This window comes from Molossus molossus, unplaced genomic scaffold, assembly GCF_014108415.1.
Source record: "Molossus molossus isolate mMolMol1 unplaced genomic scaffold, mMolMol1.p scaffold_m16_p_1, whole genome shotgun sequence".
Taxonomy (NCBI): domain Eukaryota; kingdom Metazoa; phylum Chordata; class Mammalia; order Chiroptera; family Molossidae; genus Molossus; species Molossus molossus.
Genome location: NW_023425344.1, coordinates 187,677,840 through 187,699,947, shown reverse-complemented (window position 1 = coordinate 187,699,947; position 22,108 = coordinate 187,677,840). Strand labels below are relative to the sequence as shown.

The window sequence follows — 22,108 nt, the reverse complement described above, 5'->3', positions numbered from 1 at the left end:
ATTTCTTCACTTCCTTCAGGTCTCTGTTCACACACCATCGCGTCTGAGAGGCCTCCTTCGGCAGCCACTCATATAACATTTCCCACTCAACTGTGGTACTCTCTATCCCTCCTCCTTCTTTTCATAACACTTATCACTACCACTTGATTTGTTTTTCCTCTTTCCCCGTGGGAATGTGAGCTCCCCAGGGGGGCCATCCAGGAAAAGTTCATTAGTGAAGCGAATCGCAGGAGGCTCGCAAATGCCTTTCCACTGCTTCTCAGGTGGGGTTCGAGCTACCTGCTACCTTCCCTGCAGAGAGCTTCCCAATTTTGCACAAATCCTTCCACTTCCTCTTACGTCCAGAACTGAACAATGTCTGTCCCCTTCCATTTGCTGGGCCTTTGATGTCTTCTGAAAAGAGCACTTAGCCATGAACAAGCTCTGGACAGCTTGCTGGCGATTAGGGAGCCAACGCTGACGACAGCAGAGTTACTGCCATCTATGCTGTGTTCAAATCTCCTAACAAGCTGGGTCACACATGCCATCTGTAATCACTGGAGCTTCTTGGTCTAAACTGTTCAGGCTGGGAGTGTGGCAATGAGTGAGGTAAGCCATCGGCGCCAAGTGGCAAATTATATTTTCACTACTAATTGCAGACAGTTCTCCTATTCTCTTTGTGGACTATCTGCTCACAGTGGAAATAACATGTAGTCATTTGAGAGTTTGCCCAATTTCCCTTTCAATTCTCCCAAGGTCACTGAAATCTCTGGGTAAAGTGACCCTTCCACCCCCATTCACCAGTAATTACAAGTGAGCTGTTCTCGGGCTCTGTGAACATTTCCCTCTTTACATTTCTGTCTCGACCAGCCATTCATAAGCTGGGCTGTCTTCCGCCCCCACTCCCCGACTGCCTAAGGAGCAGGAAGGCAGGAAGTGCTGCTCTGAGTCGACTCCTTCACAGCAGCCCCTCCAAACCCCCTACACTCCTAGCAGGCTTCAGGCTCTTTTTGGTTTCTCCCTTCTTTTGAATGAAACTGCTGAACTTAGGACACCGAACAGGAGATGCTGGCAGAGCTGCAGTGTGGTGGGCAGCACTGGATAAACTACCAGGAGGAAGTAAGGGCAGGGCCGTGTCTGAGGAAAGCTCCCTGAAATGTCTTTCCTGGGACGTTGTGAGAGCCGACTCGGAGCCTGGAGCCCCAGGAAGCCATGGCAGGTCCCAGTCTTTCCTCACACTGACGTGTAGGAGGAACCAGCGCAACTTTGTATCACAGACAACTCCTCACATAGGAAGTGGGCGAGGATCATCTTTCACTTGGAAGGGTATGAAAATGTTACTGGTTTTTTTCATTAATTTAAACAACAACTGTGGCAGCACCCCCCAGCCCCTGCCATGCACCCCCAGCCCCTGCCATGCTGCTATCAGCCTCACCGGCAGATGTCTACCAGCTGGTCCAGCTCCGGGCAGCTGCACTCGTACATGTCCCGGCAGCTCACGTGGCTCTGGTTCATCAGCTCCCCCAGCAGCTGGACCATGTTGTCAGGTGCTTCTTCACATACCTTCTTAAACTGCAGCACTCGCGCAGCCTCGCTGTACACGTGCTTGGCCCGCTGGTACAGTTTGAAGATGAGCACTTAGGAAGAAAGGGGATGGGGGCATGGTTAGAAATAGTTACTGGACAACCCAGTCCAAAGAAAACTACAGTGGCCCTGGCCGGTTTGGCTCCGCAGTTAGAGCATCAGCCTGCGGTCCAGAGAGACCCGGGTTCGGTTCCCGCTAGGGGCATGTACCTCGGCTGCAGTTTGTTCCCGACCCTGCTTGGGTCGTGCGAGTGGTGACCACTCAATGTGTCCCTTTCACATCGATGTTTCTCTCTCTCTCTCTTCCTCTCTCTCCCTCCCACTCCCTCCCACTCAGTCTGAACAAAAAAATGGGAAAATGTCCTCGGGTGAGGATAAACAAAAAAAAGAAAACTATAGTTATTGAGGACTTCCATTTCCATCTTCATTATCAATAACTTAGACTTTATATAGGTCTTACTGAAAGACTTTTGTATAATCTAAATACTATGTCTCTTTTTAAGTCTAGCGCTAACATTTTATGACTCCATGAAGAACTTCCTCCAAGACTTCCTGCCTGTTTTGTAAAGAGGATGCTGTGACTGTTACCTTCTGTTTGCACCCCAGTTCTACTCTCTGCCCTCCCCTATCCCGATATCTGCCCCAGGAGGCCGGCCTGTATGGAGGACACCAACAGGCTCCCTGCCATCTGGATCGGAGAAAGGAGGGGGGTCACGAGAGATGGACGGGCAGAGGGCTGAGTCCCAGCCCCTTGCAGAGCCATCTGGAGCCAGCTCTGTCCACCCCCTGAAGGCAGCCTTTTTGGCATGATGGCCCCTCCCGGCTCTGCCTCCAGGCTCCTCTCCCCAGGTTATTACTGCATTTTCAGAAGTACTTTTACGTTGTACTTATGAACCAATAGGTTCTATTAAAGTTGCAGGTCACATTTTTTCCCTCCACAGCACCATCTTCCCATCTCTTGGAGACGTATAAAAAGGCAACAAAGGCTCCAGGAAGTGAATAGCCATTCTTAGGGTTTGTGTAAAAGTTTAGTAATTATCAGTGTGGGCTAGTTTTCCTATAAAGTAATCAAGAATTAAAAGTTTTCTTTCAAAGTTTCTCAATTGAGTCATACAAAACATCTTAAACTTAAGTTGACTGCTTGCATCAATGAAATGGTACAAATTCGTGTCAATTTTCTTCTCTCTCAAAGAGGACCCAAATTCAGTCATCAGATCTAATTGGTTCTTTTTACAGTGTATTTTGTAATCATTCTTCCCTCCTATTCCCACTGTCATTACCCAAATTTATACTTCCATTCCCTTTCCCACTTACACTATTTTGCAGTGATTTCCCAACTGGTTTTCCTGTCTTAATCTCCCCGCCCTGCAACCTCCCTTTAGGTCAACACTGTCTGCGCTCCTAACACAGCCACACTCATGCTCCCAAACCTTTACTGCGTCCCCAGTTTTCACCAAGTTCCTGCACTCAACATGCTCATCCCTGCAGGAACTCTTCCCTTCAGCCAAACGTGCACATTCATAGTTTCCCACACACTCTTGCTCCCGGGTAAACTCATTCGTCCACACAAAAATAATGTCTTGCTCTTTCTCTCCCGGTCAAAGCCGTACCTCCTTCTGAAGGTGCAGTTTAAATTTTATATGTTCTATGAAGCCTTGATGCCCCCAGATGGGACATCTCTTGACTCTGAATTCGTACCACACTTGAAGTCTGCGGCACTCATGTGGGTGCTCGTCATATACTTTCCACAGTGACTGCTTCTCCTGTCTCTGCAAAGTCTGCCACCTGCTGAAGACAGACACGCAGCCTTCGGGTTCCATGCACTCCACCACGACCTTTCACCCACAGCCCCTCCAGACAGGAGCTCCCGGGGGTGTCTGCTGTTGATAATGATGTGATTAGGACTTGACTTTTAACCCCGGTTCAGAATCAAGACCTCTGCATGTAGCCATGGTTGTTTTGCAATCAGTGCTAACAGCTCAGTGGGGTTGAGGAAAGGGGACAGTGAGCTTCCCTTTGGTACTGATTCTGCAACTACTGACACCAAGTGTGGAGGAAAAATAAGAGCAAAAAAACCTTACAAGTTAAATGTAGGTGGAAATAAAAACACAACCACATGTTTTGTTCCTCAGCAGCCAGGTCATGTGAATCAGCCCACACTGCAGTGTGAATGTATCTCCATTAATAGGTTCCATGGAAATGGGAATATTTAGGATCTAGGTACAAAATATCCCAAGGTACAAAGTCTTACCAATACCAACACTGGCAAAAACACACTGTCTGAAGAAAGATCACAGGTAGGTTTAATAATAACTCCTCAAAATCTCTGAACAGAGAAGGAAAAAGATGGGCCATCGATTGGCATGTAAGTGCCTGAGACAGTGCCAATCATTTTATACATGTTAATAAAATCCAGGTTGTAAAATATTCATTTTGCAAGGAAGAAAAATAACTTCAGTAACTATACTTTAACATTTTTCTTCTTTTTAAACAAAACTGAAACAGACTCATAAACACAGAGTCAGACTGGTGGTTGCCAGGGGAGAGAGAGGCCGGGGGCCGAGTGAGACAGGTGAAGCGATTAAGTACAAATTGGCGGTTACGGAATAGTCACAGGGATCTCAAGTACAGCATGGGGAGTGCAGTCAATAATACTGCATGGTGCCCGGTGGAAATATCAGGGGGAACACTTTGTAAAGTATATGATTGTCTAACCAGCATGCTGTACACCGGAAACCAATACAAAATAGTATTGAAAGTTAAAAAAAAAAAAAAAGATTGTACTTTTAAATTGATATTGAAACAAGATGGTTAAAATACTAGCTATGTTCACTGCGGCATTATTTAGAATAGCCACCATATGGAAGCAACCTAGGTGTTCATCAATAGATGAATGGATAACGAAGAAATTGATATGTGTCTGTTACTGAGCCATGAAAAAGAATAAAACCTTGCCAGTTGAGACAACCCGCATAGACCTAGAGGGTATGATGCTAAGTGAAATAAGTCATAGAAAAACACACACTGCATCATTTCACGGATATGTGTAATCTAAAAATCTAAACAAATGAACAAATAAAACAGACTCAGAAAAACTGATAGTTGCCAAAGGGTTGGGGGCAAAAAGGGAACGGGATTAAGAGGTGCAAACTTATAAATAAGTCACAAGTGTGTAACGCACAGCAGAGGAAATCCAGTCGACAATATCACAATAATTTTGTATGGTGACAGATGGACACTGGATTTTCCATGGTGGTCACTTTGTAAGTTATATAAATGTCAACTCTCATCACATTGTATACCTGAAACTAATATAATATTGTATGTCAACTATAATTTAGGAAAGCTGGCATTCCAGGATGAGAAACATGACTGGCTTTTGGAACCCACATGTTTCAGTTTCCCTCGAATGGCGTCACCTCCCATGCTCACAGGTGGGGGCGCAAGTCAGGGGGGACTACTGGCTCATTTGTATTGTGATGCCCCATTGACGAAGCAGTCATCTCGTTTCCAGGTCCACTGCTATTTAAGACCACAGCACAAAGGCACCATGAAGCAACGCCCACCATGACCCTGAAGCAGTGGTATTTAGCTGATGAATCACTGTACTATGCTCTGACCTACAAAGATTTTGTTTAAAATTTTGAATTATAATAATTTGCAAATATACAGAACAGTAGAGAAAATATAAACTCCATGAGCCCATTACCCAACTTGAACAATTATTAACATTTTGCCATATTTCCTTCAATTAATGTTTTGCTGAGTATTTTAAAATAAATTATAGATGTGACATTTCCTCCCTACATATTTGTGTGCATGTCTATAAAATAAGACTATTTTCTTACACAACCTCCAGATCATCATCACATCTAACAAAATTACAATGATTCCTTAATATCATCTCATATTCAGTCCATATTTAAATTTCCCAGTTGTCATTTAAATGTCAGTTGATTTACACCATGATCCAAGCAAAGTCTACACACAATATTCTGTTGTGTCTAATAAATCTCTTTTAATCGAGAATTTAAAGTGATTTTTTTGATACTCTGGGTTTTCAGTGTCATATACATACAATATAAGTATATTTATGGCCATATCCTACAACAAAACTCAATACAGTCCACCAGGGAGAGTGTGCTTTGGTTTCCTTTAGGATCACATGGTCCCTTAGGATTGAACATCTAAAGTAGAAAGTGTCCAGAGAGATGTGTTTATATTAAACCTCAGGAGTGGCGTCTTGAGTTGTGACAAAAACACTGAGAATGCACCAGGCAGAGTTTCAGAACCTCGCCCATCTGGCACCTCTGTGTCTGCTGTCTTCCGCCGGGTTTACAGAAGACTTGGAACCAAGGTCCGGGCAGACTCCCGCCGGGCACTCCGAAGTGCGTGAGATCGCGGCTCACGCCCCTGGAACGGCGCTAACTCAGACAACAGTGGAGAGGGCAGAAAGGGCATCTGTTTTCAGTTGTGACATAAAATCTTGCTAAGGGCTACAACAGATTTGGAGACCACCCTTTGGGAGGGAAAGCAGCTCCGTGTTGGCTGGACATCACGAGTGCTCTCTGGATCCAGGGTTCTGGCTTGTTACTTGCTGGCAACTCATCAGGTCTCTGTGGTGCAGATACCAAAAAATCCAAGAAAATCTAAAACTGTAACAGCTTTCTTCCCTGTCCAGTTAACTTTAAAACCATATGCTCCATCTGTATATAAACTCTTACAATCCTTCACAGCAATCTTATATTAAAGGGTGAAAGAAGTTGTTTCTTACTATCTTCATCCATAAGTGTTTTCTTCCAATGCAAATTCAGTTTAAGAATATAATACCAGGTGCCATTTTCCTAAAATGCTACTAGCATCCTATCCTATCCATGGGACATCTGAGATTTCAAAGCAGGACCTATCACACAGACTTTAGAGCATTGGCTTTCTCCAGTGTGAATCTTAGATTAATTACTGATTCTGGTCCTGAAATCATGATACAGATTGTGAGATCTAATGGCCATAGCCATGTACATTTAAGCTGCAGATAAATTCATTATACAAGTGAATTTATATAACAGCCTTTACAGTTTAAATATGGGGGAAATTTTTTCTAAAACAAACAAAATGTGTTTCAAATAAAAGTGAAGGAACAGAAAATAGATCAGCATAATCAGTTAAAATATTTTTTTCTTTTAGACAATCTTTGTAACAAAAAGATGCCTACTTACTTCCACCTTAAAAAGATGGCTACACAGCTTATGATCAGAACCCCTCTCTAATCAGTGAATTAAACCAGGACACAAACAATATTTTGTTGTATTTGCAGTGGGAAAGAATGAGAAAGAGCCTGTGACTGGCACCTTCTCCTTGAAAATGCCGAGCAGCAGGTCAACAGGAAATGGAGATATGCCTATCCAATCTCCGCAAGAGCTTCACCGGTTTCATTTTAAATTCTGCACTCAGGAGCTGGTGGCCTCCTGATTATTGCCTATCTTCTACTAAGAGTGATGCCAAAAGCACTACATAAAATAGCCATCTAGTGACAGTCAACCAGTAGTTCTTACTGAGCACCTGCCATGTGTCAGGAAAGACATGTAGACAGAAGCCCCTGGTTTGAGGAACTTACAACTCAGTTAAACAGATAAGACGAACTATGAGACCACTGGACAGTGACCAATCGTAACAGATATCTAAAGACAGGCTTTGGTGGGGGAAGAACAGGAGTAAGAAGTGTCATGGGAGAAGGCCGGAGCCGCAGAGCTTCCTTGCTGCAAAGACAGGATGGGGGAAGGTCCGGGCTGGGAACCAGCAGTGGGTGTCTATGGGCCTGAAGAGAGCAAACCGACTGGAACCTGGGGCACCCTCTCCAGGAGGCTGTCCTCATGTCTGAGGTTTTAACATCCTCTGGTACACATGCTACACAAAGGTTGAAAACTAACAAACCACCTGTGACATGGATCTAGCCACAGCGATGCTTTCTTGATCCACATACTGATTTCTAATGTATGTGAGAATGTGAACCTCTGCTTTCCCTTGACAGGCCTGGCAGCACCACACAGCACACTTAGCACTGAGGAGCAGCCACGCCTCTCACCCACGGCGCACACACCGCACTTCCACACATTCCCCCCACTCCGATGCTCAGCGGCCTGGCCCCTGCAGGCATCTGCGTGTGGACTCTGGTTCCATAAAACTCCATAACAGGAATTGTTGGCTAGAGAGAGAAGGGCAAACTGGGTGGACTGTCATGCGATAATGAGCCACGGTCTCTGTTACTAACAAATGTCACCTCCCTTTGGTGCATCCATAGCTCTGTATTGAACTAAATTCTATTTTCATGTGATCTCTACTATTTATTCTTCATGCTGTTCCTCAGACATATGTAAACATGAGACAGCCTTTGAGTGATCTGAAGAGAGCTCTGTCTTATGTTTTTCACATAAAGATAAGGGTCTTTATGTAAAGATGTACCCGTTTAATACTGAAGGAAAAACAATGAATAAGACAAGTTCTTCAATCTCAAGAAGTAATAGTCTAACACAGGACAAGTGTTGGCAAGGACGAGAAGAAATGAAAACCCTTACACACTGTTGGTGACCATGTAAATAGGTGCAGCCACTATGAAAAACAGGATGGAGGTTCCTAAAAAAAAAAAAAAAAAAAGATACAGTATATCCAAAAGAATTGAAAGGGATCTCAAAGAGATATTAACACTCCCATGTTAATTGCACCACTATTCATAATAGCTAAGATGTGGAAGAAACCTAAATGTCCATCAACAGATGGATACAGAAAATGTGTTGCCCAAGTGGTGATACCCTCTATCTTCACGTAAAAGAAAAGAGGCCATATTCTTACCTATTACTCATAAATTGAGCACTTCATTTAATTGTCTTATCCACGAAGGTAGAATTATATATAAGAATAGAGACTTCAAAAAGACATCTCAAATCCTAACCTGCAACTCACTGGTTGTTTGATCTTAAGAAAGTTTTCTGAAGTTTTGAAGCTTCAGTTTTTTCAACCACAATTGAAAAAAATGTTTTAAAGAAAATGCAGTATATACATGCAATGAATTATTATTCAGTCTTAAAAATGAAGGAAATTCTCGAATATGCAACAACATGAATGGACCTTGAGGACACCATGCTAAGTGAAATAAGCCAGACCCAGAAAGACAAGTTCTCATGATTCCGTTTGGATGAGAGAGCTGAAATAGTCAAACCCATAGTTCAAAGGCTGGAATGTTGGTTAGCAGGGTTCGGGGAAAGAGAAATGGGAGTTATTAATCAACAAGCATAAAATGTGCATCAAGTAAGATGAATAAGCTCTGGAGAGCTGCTGTACAACACTGTACCTGTAGTCAACAATATTGTATGGTACACTTAAAAATAGTTAAAAGGATCGATCTCACATAAAGTATTCTTACCACAACAACAAAAAAATCAAACAATTTAAAAAAATTTTAAATCTACTAGAGACGGATCGTTTAAATAAGCACAATCAAGGGCAATGGATGCTAAGGCAGCTCCTCACAACTGAAGTGGAGGCGCAGAGTCAAGAGGGTGTCCTGATCTAAGCTAACCTGAAAATAGACCTCAGACTGACTTGAGTTCACAGAGCAGAAATCCAGGAAGCTGGAGCAAACGAGGAAGGAACGTGAGACAAGTAGAAAAGCAAGTAAAGGGTATTTAATGACCAGGTTACCACCGTGGACAGCCAGTGCCCAGTTGCTCAGAGGTCTCTGTGAATAACCATATAGAAAAGGCGCCTCACAATTGGCCCACCAAAGGATGGACATTTATCCATGACATACCTACTGTTTGAATGTTGCCCCCAGAGGGGTTAACTTCTTCACAAAGATGTGCCCGAGCAGTGATTTTGAAGAATGCCCCAAGAAACAAAGAAAACATCACACCAGCTGCATGGACTGCTGGCAATGCTGAGTCAGGTGGGCCAAGGGGATGGGACACAGTGATCATGACTTTCACCAAGGAAACAAAGCCAACTGACTCTTAAAAGAGTAGGTGTCAACAAAACAAGTATAAGGTGGGTAAGGTACAAAGAAGAGGATTAGAAACATAAGGCGGAAGGAACATCATGTGCAAAGACATGGAGATGAAAAATCATGAGGTGCTTTTAGAAAATCCGTGGTATCTGGATGTGACTGGAGCAAGAAATGAAGATGAACAGAAGTAACCGGAAACAGAGTGGACGAGAAAATCAAAGTGGCAGGCAGAGGCCAGATAATGAGGGCTTTGGAGTGAGGTGTTTAGGTTGTAGATAAATGGTTCTTGGCCTTTTTAGGGTAATAGAACCTTGAAAATCTAATAAAAGAGATTTCAGAAAGACATCTCAAATCCTAAACTGTAACTTACTGGTTGTTTGATCTTAAGCAAGTTTTTTTAACTTTTAAAGCTTCCGTTTCTTCAACCAAGAGTGAAAAGCAATGGACCTCCTCCCCCATCTGAATGCACGAATGCCCAAGGTTCTACAGAGCACAGCAGACACACAGACCCCATGCCGCTGCCCTTGGGCCCAGGCTGAAATCCAGCTAGAAATAAGGAAGCATCACAGCAACTACATCAGTCAGGATTCTTGTCTGTAAACAGCAGAAATCTATACCAGCTAACTTAAAAAGGAATTTATTTTAAAGATATTAGAAAGCTCACAAAACCTATTAGGAAGATGTATTCCCATTCCCTATTACAATGCGAGAAAACCAGGCGAAAGGGGTCAGAAGCCAAGGGAAGCAGGTGGAAACACTGCTCAAGTCTCTCCCCAAGTCTGAATATGACAGTGGACCCTACTGTCAGCAAACCCTGTGCCCCAAACGTAGAATGTGCCAGGACCCCAGGGTGACAATGAAGTGCGAGAGGTAAATCTCAGCCCTCAGCTTTCATCAGAGGAGGCAAGACCCTCCCTCACCAGCACGCCCACAGCAGAAGACTTCCTTAGGGGAGGGCCTGGCCACAATGAGGCACCATGACTATTAGCATTTAAGTCTTCTCCTCTCTTCCCTTGCATGACTGAATTTCAAGTCTTCCTCACTGATGAGTCCTCTGAACACACGTCAGTCTGTGCCCTTCTTAAAGGATGGTTCTCCCTGTCCATCCTCAGAGTTAGTCTGGGGAGTGATGGACCTTCGTCTCTCTCCTTCTCAACTGTGACTTTCTTCAAGTAGCTTCATATGGCCAAACTGCATCAAGGTTGTGTGGGGATAGAAGAATGCACAGCATGGTTTTCAGCTAACAAGCTTAAAAGTAGTAAATATTTTGAAAATCAGACTTAACTTGGATAAAGACTTCTCAGGATAATTAATCAAAACAAAATAAATAAATATGCCAGTCTGAGAGAATTGGAAATCTTTATCACATAAGTGTATAATTAATCTTCTGGGACTCTCATACCCCAAAATACTTTCCAACTGTTTGGGTGAGGGGCTAAAAGCAATTGTGGTTTTACTGTTTTTGCACAACCTCATAGCTGCACGCCACTGGCGCATTCCTCTCCGACAGAAAGCTCCGCTGGGTAAACCAGGAGCTGGTTTCCACGAACAGCGAGCCCGCGGTGACCGGGGAACCACGTCAGCATGCGCCCTCCAGTCCTCTGGTTTCCGGCGCAGAGAAGTTAGCATAAGGCCCGGCTCTGAGGCGTGGAATTTGGGGGGTATTTAAGCAGGAGAATGGAAAAACACTGTACAGTCCTCATGGAAGTTGGACTGTGGTTTCCAATTTATTTTTCTAGTAATAACATTTTTCATATATGTGACGTTTCTGAAATGGTCAAACCCACAAAAAAATAAGCTGCTGTTTTCAGCCACATTAATATCCCATTCCCATGCTGCAAAGACTAAATTAAATTAGCATTTTACATTTAAGAGGGGAAAATATCTTTACCTACCTGCTTTTAAAAGCAAAACCACTGATGAAAAATATATATGTGCACTTTCAACAAAAACCACATGAGTCCATGGAAAAATACATTCCAAGAGGCATTCATGAATATTTTCGAATCCACAGCCTAACGCCACCTTCTCCACGGAGAGTAATGGCGACCCACATGGTTATACCTTCACTTTCCCAGATTTCCAGGAGCAGCACTGTCTGTGTTGTGATGAATTCTACTCCTTTGACCGTGAAACCTTTGTTCACTCTGCTGTAGTCACCCTCGCCTGCATTTTACATCCTGGCAATATACTAAGCTCCTGTTAAGTCCAGGGCCATTCAAATGTCAAGACGAAGCCCATTGCTCCCTTCCTTTTCATTCTCTGCTCTACTTTCTAGTTTGAATTCTTATCACCCCCAAGTCTGAACAATTGTGCTACCTTCTAATCGGTCTCCCTCTCACCTCTAACCAACCTATAGACGGCTGCCATAATAAACTTCCCGGTTCACCATCTGGATTGTGGCATTCCAAGTACTTGACTGCATCAAACACTGGCATATTTTCCATTGTCCAGTAAACGAAGGTCCGCACATTCCAGTCCATTGAGACACACCAAGTCTTCTGAATGTGCTTACCCCTTTCCTGCTCCTCAGGCTGTTTGGGCCACCCCTGCTTGCACACACCCCGCTCCATCGCTGTCTGGCCACGAGCGGACGCCCAGCATGGGTATCCTGCCCAGACTGGCTCTGCGATCCCCAAACCTCTCAGTGTCCACCCATACGCCACCTCTTCCATGAAGCTCACCAAGAACGTTCCAGTCATTAATTATTATGTGTTCCCTCCTAATCATAATTATCACACAGCTTTAGGAAGGCAAAGACTATGCCACCTTCATGTTCACGGCCCCTGAGGACCTCAGGGAATGTCTTGAGTACCGCAGGTCCTCAATAAATGTCTTTGCGCTCCCACCCCCTCAGCACAGGAAGAATCTGAAGCAGCCTCCTGGATGAGTCACATTTTTATGTTTCCTCTGTTTCTTGAGGCAACTACTTCCCCATTGACTTCCCAGAACTTCACTCAAACTTTGTTCTTGGAAAAAGTGAAAACAGCAGGTAATCTTAAGTCATTTGAAAAGGAGCCTAGGGAGCTGGGAAGGAGTCCTGGTCAATGCAGAGACGAATGAAGGACTACCGAAAACAAGGGTCACATGGCTCAGAGCTGGCCTGTGCGGGATGTTAACGTAAGAGGGAGTGAGTTCTCAGCTTCGCTTTCTCCTACTGATTGAATTACCAGTGGCAGGGGCTGGGGAATGTTAGGGAACAAAAAGAATAAAGAAGAGGCAAAAGAAAAATCAGTGTTTACCGGAGAAATAAGTAGTATATTTGTGTCAGAACATGTCAGCAATATTTTATTGTTGTCTTCCCACAAAAATGATAAGTAAATGAGGGGAAGCGTTGCACTGGCCGTACTGATTGCTGACGCACAGTCCCTGGCATAGTATTAGAATTGTTGCCCCCAATAAAGTATTTGTTGAATAAAAAAATAAAAGTTGCCCTGGCCAGTTTGGCTCAGCAGTTAGAGCATTGGCCTGAGGACCAGAGAGTCCCAGGTTCGGTTCCCCCTAGGGGCACGTACCTCAGTTGCAGTTTGTCCCCGGCCCCTGTTGGGGTTGTGTGGGTGGCAACCAGTTGATCTGTCTCTCTCACATCGATGTTTCTCTCTCTCTCTCTCTCTCTTCCCCTCTCTCTCCCTCCCGCTCTATCTGAAGATGAATGCAAAAAAAAACCAAAAAACAAAGAAATAAAAATTTACTTTTATTTACTTATCTTACTCATTAACTTGCCAATATGATAAAAAAAAATTAAAAAAAATAAAAAAACAGTGGTAGTTTACCAAATTACAGCCATAGTTTAAGGAAGCGAGAAGCTCTGTCATATACCATGCAAAGGACTAAACTAGATTACAGGCTGTTGCCCAGAGTCTGCTTTTGAAAGGTCTGCACTGGACAGGCCAGGAAGGAGACCAGGCACTGACCCAGGGGCACCAGGAGTCAAGGAGCTCTGAACTCTGTGCTAGATACGCCCTTTTCTTAATTCCCTCCTGGCAAGAACTGAAGACAATATACCTACACTACACCTAGACTTTCAAAAATGTGGCACACTATTAGGGAAGAGGAAAAGGTTTCACTTTCATAAACTCCAATGGGATGTCCCTATTACATGATGCTTACCATGTGACGGGTGATATCCTGAAAAGTTAACTGAGGATGCTGCTATTTCATGAAGCCAGTGATTTCAAATGTGTTTAAGCAGCTCTCCAGGGACCAGGGTGGAGAGTGAGCTGGCTCGTGGTTGCTCTGTTTGCGTTTATGTGCTTCTCCATAAATAAGCAGTGTGTACTCAGCACTCCCCCCCTTTATTGGATTCGTTTTCCCTTTTTCTTTGTCCATCTGACTCTTTCCCTCTTGATTTTCATCTCTGTCCTCTTTCCCCTAAAAGAGTAAAATACATTCATTTCTGTGAATCATATATCTTGCTATTTCTTGTGTGAATCAGAGAGAATTCTCTATTCCTTGTTCTTGAAACACTTTATAGTTTCCCATCAAAAGACTAAAGTATATTGCTTCCCTATGTAGATGGTCTCTGGTCTTTTTTGCTGTTGCATCAGTAGCCCTTAACAAAAAAAATGCTTCCCAACATTAGAGGTCCTAGTGAACTGAGGGTGTTCATTCTTGTGGTCTCTCCACCCCATTCCCTTGTGAAGACCTAGGCGGAATCATCTTCCACCATCGTTTTTTAAAACCATGCAATGTGTCTGCCCGAATGCAGAGTGGTGTGCTGTCATGTTTTCCTCTGGAGACCTATAGCATGAGTGACGCTCAGTTGAGAGGTCACATAGTTAAAGCTGTGAATGTCTATACAGAGACAATGGATCATCATTTTTGTTGTCATTACTATTGGTATTTGGCAATCACCTACTAAAAGTCACTGGATCCCTGCTTAGTTCCTCATTTCTGCTGACTCACATGAAGACAAACTGGAAACAAACTCATTTTGGTAGTAACAGGTACCCGGTTTCTAATTTACAAGTTCTTATTAGGATACTCAGTTCCACCTGAAGCTAGGTACTTTGCAAAAGGACAACTAATATCAAACAGAAGGAAATGTTTTCCTGGCCCATGCCATAAGATTCTAGAATGACAGTCTCATGAAAAGAGGCTATGTGAACTCTATAAGCCAGGGAAGAAAATGAGAAGCCGCCAGGACTAATGCTTTCACCAAAGGGCAGATAACATGCCAGTATGAGGGAAATGTGCAACATAAATAAGTAATTGTCCTGGCTGATGTGGTTCAGTGGTTAGAGTGTTGGCCCGCACACCAAAGGGTTGCAGGTTCGATTTCAAGAGCGTGTACCTGGGTTGCAGGTTCAATCCCCAGGCCCGGTCAGCAGGGAGTGTGCAGGAGGGAGCCAATCAATGTGTCTCTCTCACATTGATGTTTCTCTCTCTCCCTCTCTCTCACTCTCTCTTTCCCCCTCACTCCCTTCCACTCTCTCTAAAAATCAATGGAAAAATATCCTCAGGTGAGGATTAACAACAACAAAAAAGAGGTCATAGTGTGTCTAATTCTTCAGTGAAAATGATTCAGTATTTGCTCAAAAACAATATTCATTGTCCCAGATGTCTGGAAAGAAATGTCAACTTCATATTTTTTCACAAGAAAGTAAACTAATTCTCACTAGTATCACCAAGATTTGATGGGATGAGACTCACAGCCACAAAGCACAGGGAAGTGTGGTTGTCAGCAGGGCTGTTTCCAAACATTCCCATTGTCACACAAGTTAAGACAGACTACTGTACTTCCCTACACCCTTTGCAGCTCATCACACCCACATGACTTGCCTGAGCCAATGAAGTGAGAATAGCAGTGATGGTGTCATGCTGGCAGATGTTAAGAGCCAGTGAGCAATTAGCACCATTCCCTTCCTCCAGCCACAGTGGTTATGGAAAAGTAAAGGAGCTCCTGAGCCTAGGTCACTGAGTGTCTCAGATGGACAGAACCATTTGCTGACTTGTATTGGATATGCAGAGTAGGCAAGAAATAAACTTTCGTTGGGTCAAGCCACTGAGACTTTGGAATTGTTAATGAAGCACAATCAGCTTGAACACACCAATATAGGAAATAACCACTCTGACCAAAATAAACAGATTTAACTATTAAGAAAAGCACCTTCTGTATACAAAGATATTTACTTATATAGAACCTAAAAATGTCAAATCAAATGCAAAAGAAGTGTGTGTGGGGGGGGGGGGGGGGGGAATGGTAAGACTATGTCCTCTAGGCAGATAAGACAATAGGTTTTCCTCATCCAAACCAGCAGAGGGGCAACAGGGTACAAATGAGACTGCAGCTGTCCTCCTATCTGCAGAAGCTTCATTTTACTCAAAGCAGAATGTCTAATAAGTTCATGGCTGATCTTTTAATAATTACATATCTTAGAGAACCATCCATGACAAATTCAAAAGCAAAGGGATTTACTGAGTAATGTCAAGTCATGTATCCTAGACTTGAGGGAAAAAATGTATTTAAAAGTTTAAAACTGTCCTTTTCCTTTTCCTTCCTTAACTTGAGGCAGCCATGAGTGGCGGGGCCAGCAAGGCCAGAGTCAAAGGAGCAGTTGGGGCTGAGGGGGTAGCCAGGAACTACAAGGTCATGGCCAACAAGGCTGGCAGGGCTGGGACCAAGGTCGTGGTCAGGGCTGAGCAGCCGAGAGGGAAATAAGCAACTTTAAAAATATATTAGGAATGATGGCAGGCATATATCTTTTATGCTTCAAAGGTCTATGCAAGGCCACCAGGTAAAATTGCAACTCATGTGCATTGTCACCTATTGGCGGGCTCACTTCATTGGCATGGAGCAGCAGCCAGGTCCACAGTACCTCCAGGGCCCAGCAGCATGTCCTTCAGCTTCTCTGACTCTTGTGCCAGGTACAGGTTTAGCTTCTCCTACAGGACACCAGTGTCATCAAGTTGGAGGCCTGGATGGAGGTGGTAAGAGTCTGACTCTGGTTGCAGTCCATCCTCATGAGCTCCAGTTTGTGCTCACTCTCCCCAATTCCTAACAGTCATCACTTCCTGTCTTTCAGGTTGACTTCAGGCTCCAGCACCAGATGCAAAGATATAGCCTTATGTAGATTCTTTAAACAATTGCATGGGGTCGAATCTTTTTAATAAATCCCTTTCTCTGATAGGACGTTGATGAATACAGCCCCATACTACATAGTGGTTAACACCGTAGAGGGAGGGCTCTGGAGTCAGGGTGCATAAGTTTGAATCCCAACTCTGCTGTTTTTGGCTGTGTGAGTTACAATAAGTTGCTTAATTGTTATGTGTCTCAGTTTCCTGCTCAGGAAAATAACAAAATATTGGAACCTACGTTATGGGATGTCCCTAGCAGCAAAACCATGTGAAGCCAGTCTATCTTTTATGTTCCCCTAAATTAAATCTATAAAACCTGTGCTATATTTCCAAATTGGAAAGGAGGAACTGGAACTCACTATTCGCAGATGACAAGATACTGGACATAGAAAACCCTAAAGACTCCACAAAAACACTACCAGATTTAATAAATGACTGGCAAAGTAGCAGGATACAAAATTGACATTCAGAAATCAATGGCATTTTTATACACCAATAATGAACTCACAGAAAGATAAACTAAAAAAACAAACAAACACACAATCCCACTTATCATTGTGGTAAAAAAATTAAGATACCAAGGAATAAACTTAACCAAGCAGGTAAAAGACCTGTTCTCAGAAAATTACAGGATATTTAAAAAAAAAGAAATAGAGGAAAATGTATAAAAATAGAAGCATATACCATGTTTATGATTTGAAGAATCAGCATCATTAAAATGTCCATACTACCCAAAGCAATCTACAGATTCAATATAATCCCTATTAAAATAACCAACGGCATTTTAATCTAGAACAAATACTCCAAAAGTTTATACAGAACCAAAAAAAAGACCCTGAATACCCACAGCAATCTTGAAAAAGAATAAAAATATTGAAAGGATCACAATTCTGAATATCAAGTTATACTACAAAGTCATTGTAATCAAAACAGCCTGGTACTGGCACAGGAACAGGCATATAGATCAATAGAACAGAACAGAGCATGGAGAAATCAACTGAATACATTATGCTCAATTAATATTTGACAAAGGAGGTAAGAGCATACAATGGAGTAAAAACAGTCTCTTCAATAAATGAGGTTGGGAAACCTGGCAGGTACATGCAAAAAAAGTGAAAGTAGATCACCAACTTACACCATACACAAGAATAAACTCAAAATGGATAAAAGACTTAAATGTGACTTGTGAATCCATAAAAATCCTAGAAGAAAATGTAGGCAGCAAAATCTCAGAGATCACACATAGCAGAATTTTCACATTGCCTAGGGCAAGAGAAACAAAGGAAAAAAATTAATAAATGGGACTACATCAAACTAAAATGCTTCTGCACAATTAAAAAACAAAACAAAACACTGCATCAAAATGAAAAGGAAACCCACTGTATGGGAGAAAATATTTAAATGATACAGTGGATAAGGGGTTAATTTCCAAAATATATAAAGTACTCATAAAACTCAATAAAAGACAAACAATCCAATTAAAAATGGGCAGAGTACCTGAATAGACACTTCTCCAAAAGGACATACAAATGGCCAAGAGATATATGAAAAAATGCTCAACATCACTAATCATCAGAGAGATGCAAACAGCTATGTGGTATCACCTCACACCTGTCAGAATGGCCACCATCAACAAATCATCAAACAACAAGTGCTGGCGAGGGTGTGGAGAACAGGGTGCTCTAGTACACTGCTGGTGGGAATACAGATTGGTGCAGCCACTGTGGAAAATGATATGGTATCTTCTTTAAAAATTTAAAATGGAACTGCTATTGACCCAGTGATCCTACTTCTAGAAATATATCCTAAGAAGCCTGAAACACCAATCAGAAAGAATATATGTACCCCTATGTTCATAGCAGCACTATTTACAATAGCTAAGATCTGGAAATAACCCAAGTGTCCATCAGTAGATGAATGAATAAAAAAAGCTATGGTACATTTACACAATGAAATACTATGCAATTTTAAGAAAGAAAGATCTCTTACCCTTTGAGGTGACATGGAGAAACCTGGAGAGTATTATGCTAAGTGAAATAAGCCAATCAGAAAAAGACAAGTACCACATGATCTCACTTATTTGTGGAATATAATTAACACAATAAGCTGATGAACAAAATAGATGCAGAGACATGGAAGTAGAGAACAGAAAGATAAACCTCAGGGCGAAAGGGGGGTGGGGTAGGGTGGACAGGAAGAGATAAACCAAAGAACTTATATGCCTGTATGCACAACCAATGGACACAGACAACAGTGTGGCGAAGGGGAAGGGTGTCAATGGGGGGGGGGGGAGCATTTGTAATACCTTCAACAATAAAAGTAAAATAAATAAATAAATAAAAAAGACTACTGCAGGGGTCAACTCCTCCTAAAAATGCACCTTCAGAATTTGTTTCATTTTTAGCTCATTTAAAACTCTCACACAAGTGGATAAAATTTTCAGAATTCTGTTTTTGTGGCTCCAGAATGGCTCAGGACGCAGAAACAAGGCTACGCAGAAAAGAGGGAGACCCTGAGCTCCAGCCAGCCCATCAGTGGCTCAGGCACCAACCAGTACACAGCAGACATCCCACGGTTTCTGGGTTGCTTACAGAAGTTGAGTTTTAAGATGCCATATCTCTAAAATCATATTTAATAAGGTATTTTCACATTCGTGTTTAGTTCCTTAAATATTTGAAGAGGGAAGGTGAGCCAATGGACTATATAATGCACACATCTGAAAGAGCAAGAGAAAACCCTAGGAAAGAGGCATCATCTCCAAGTCATCTGGAATAACAGTTCAGCCCAGCTTTTCCTAGAAAATAAAGAGCCTTCACTCTTGGCATGATTCTGCCCTCTGTGGCCAGACAGCTGAGAAGTCAACAGGAGCTAAGCAGCAACAGACAAAACTGAAGGACTCATTTTTATTTGGTTTTATTAGATGTCTGTCATACAGATTTTAAGAATTTCTGCTACACCAATATCTGTAAAGTCTAAAAAGGTCAATAATTTCCTTTGGAGTTTCTTCTAGGCTCTTTATGAAAAACTTTTCTTTCAAAATTCTTATACAAAACAAAAAAATTTTGAATGTGTTGAGATCAAATAATTTAGTTTTAATATTTCACACACTATTTTTAAATCAATTTTCTTAATATCTGAGAACACTTAATTGGAAATTGACATTACTGACCAACTATTCTTTTTTGTACCTTTATACTTTTCCATTAAATTAAAAAACAAACAAACAAAAAAACTATTGTCCTGAAACTTAACTGTGATGATCTATAAGAACCACACTTTTTATCAAATGAGAAAATTCTACAGCACTTCTCACAATTCTTCTATAACACAACAGCTCATGCATACTCTGGCTAGTTCAGTTTGCTCCTCAAATTAAGCAAACTACTGAATGCCACACAGTTTTACATCTGCTAGAGCCAGAGCACCAGAATGGGAAATAGCCTAACAAAACTCTTAAATCAAAAAGTAACCCATCTTCATTACCTTTCTTTATTTTTAAGAAAAAAATCAGAGCCAAGCAAAGTCAAAATTCTATTATTATCTCCCTTTCTTGGTGCAGGATTGCTAAGGTCAGTTTACAAATATCCTGAGAAAAAAAGTAATGGCAGAAAGAGTGTTGGGTTAAATCAGAAGACTGGGATTTGGGGTCTGGCTCTAGCACCTACTACCTCTGTAGTCTTGTAACTACATGTAACTCTGACCTCAGTTTTATCATCTGTGAAATGAAGATAACCATGTATCCCATGGTGGTTGTGAGATTAAAATCAGGTGATGTGGGTGAAGAATAGTATGTAAACCAGAAAGTAAATAAAAGATTTTTGTGTTATTTGGGGGGGGGGGGGTTCACTTTAGATGCCCCTCCTGAAGAGCAGTCTATGTCCGTGCCCTGTGCTTGCTTCAAAGCCATGCTTATCACCTGTGGATTTGGAGATCACAGAATCCAAATAAATTAGCCATGGCCAGCACTTTGCCAACATATGGTCACAGGCAAAGTTGGTAATCCAAGCAATGAGATTGGTCTCCAGCTCAACCCAGTGCATCTAAGCAGCAGGGCCACCCCAACACAGAGTACAAGCTGTGCCTCCCAAATGGAACGCTCCCAATAAATCCCCCCTTTCTTAAACTAACACCCAAAATATCTGACCTATTTTCTACCTCAGTTTCCATGTAGTTCCTCATGGGCTCCTCTGTTCATCCTCCGGTGTGTGTTCTGAACTTACCTCCTGTGCTAGATACATGTGCCCAGCTCTCCTGGTTCTGACCACAGCATCATCTTTTCCTCTTGGATCACACCCCTCCCAGGTCAGCCTGGCCCCTGAGCCTCTGGAAACCCAGTCATTGTACCATACCCTTATGTAATTCCTACCTATGGACAAGGCCTAACACATATTCCTTAAATTATTCCTAGCCAGTTCCTAATGGTGCATTGCGGCCATCCTAAACAACAGCTAAAGGATCTGAGGATTTTGCTTTGCGTGTGTATGTGTGTTTAATTTCAGTGGCCTCTGAGCATTTCTAAATCTAATTATTAGAAATATGGAAAGAGAAAATAATCATTGTGCATGGGCCTTTGGAAGTCTGGATGATTTACCAGAGGCTGCAAGCCACAGTTTGATTATAAACATCTCTCCCTACATTGTCATCTCAAGGTCAGTATCGCCCAACCCACACATATATCCAGGTAAAGAAGGAAAGCAATTTGGGCATTAATGGAACATCGAATTCCACATACCTCAGAGAAAGGCATGGATTTCCATGATCAGAATATTAGTTCAAGTTTAACATGAAAACTAAGCATGTTAAAGTATAGGCATCTGGGATAAAGGGGTGGTGGTCCCCTCCAGAGTCCTCTTCAAGGGGCATATGTCATCTTTGCCTCCATTCATATACTGTAAGTACAGTGACACATTCAATAAAAATCACATCTTCCAAAGGGTTAAATGAAACATTTGCTTAACATCTTAGACCAACAAAAGCACAAACCAGAAGGAACAAGGCAAAGATATAAAAAGACTTTAATCCTTAAAGTTAAAAATGAGTGCCAAGAGAATTCAGCTGGAAATTTGGTGAGGTTAGATGGCTGGATCCAGAGAGTAAATCAAGTGACTTCAACTAGGATAATCTAGACTACCACAGAATAATTTATGTTCATAGTTTTTTGTGTGTGTCTTTTTTAATTTATTCATTCCAAAATCAAAAGGGGGCACTCTTTTGAGAAATGCAAAGTGGATTCATTCATCCAACACAGATTTATTGCATGCAAACAAAACAAAAGTAAGTCATAGAAAGTGATGCAAGTGGGCCAGTAGGGAAGTTGTTCTAGAGAAAGAGGTAAGATTAAGCATAATTTTTACAAAAACAATGTAATCATTATTCTTCAAGGGAAAAAAACTTAAATAGATATATAAAGAGCATGTACTATGATTAGCAAATGATTCTTGGTGTTTTCCAAGGATTTCTGGGAAATTCAAA

General features: G+C 42.1%; 1 protein-coding gene across 1 annotated transcript in view; it reads right to left on the bottom strand.

The window, feature by feature from the left end:
• The window catches only part of GALK2 (galactokinase 2), a 151,896-nt gene that overhangs the window by 5,788 nt on the left and 124,000 nt on the right, over positions 1 to 22,108 (bottom strand). Inside the window, exon 9 of the mRNA XM_036255452.1 lies at positions 1,415 to 1,616. Within this exon, the coding sequence (XP_036111345.1) occupies positions 1,415 to 1,616 (202 nt within the window). The remainder of the gene's footprint in view (positions 1 to 1,414; positions 1,617 to 22,108) is intronic.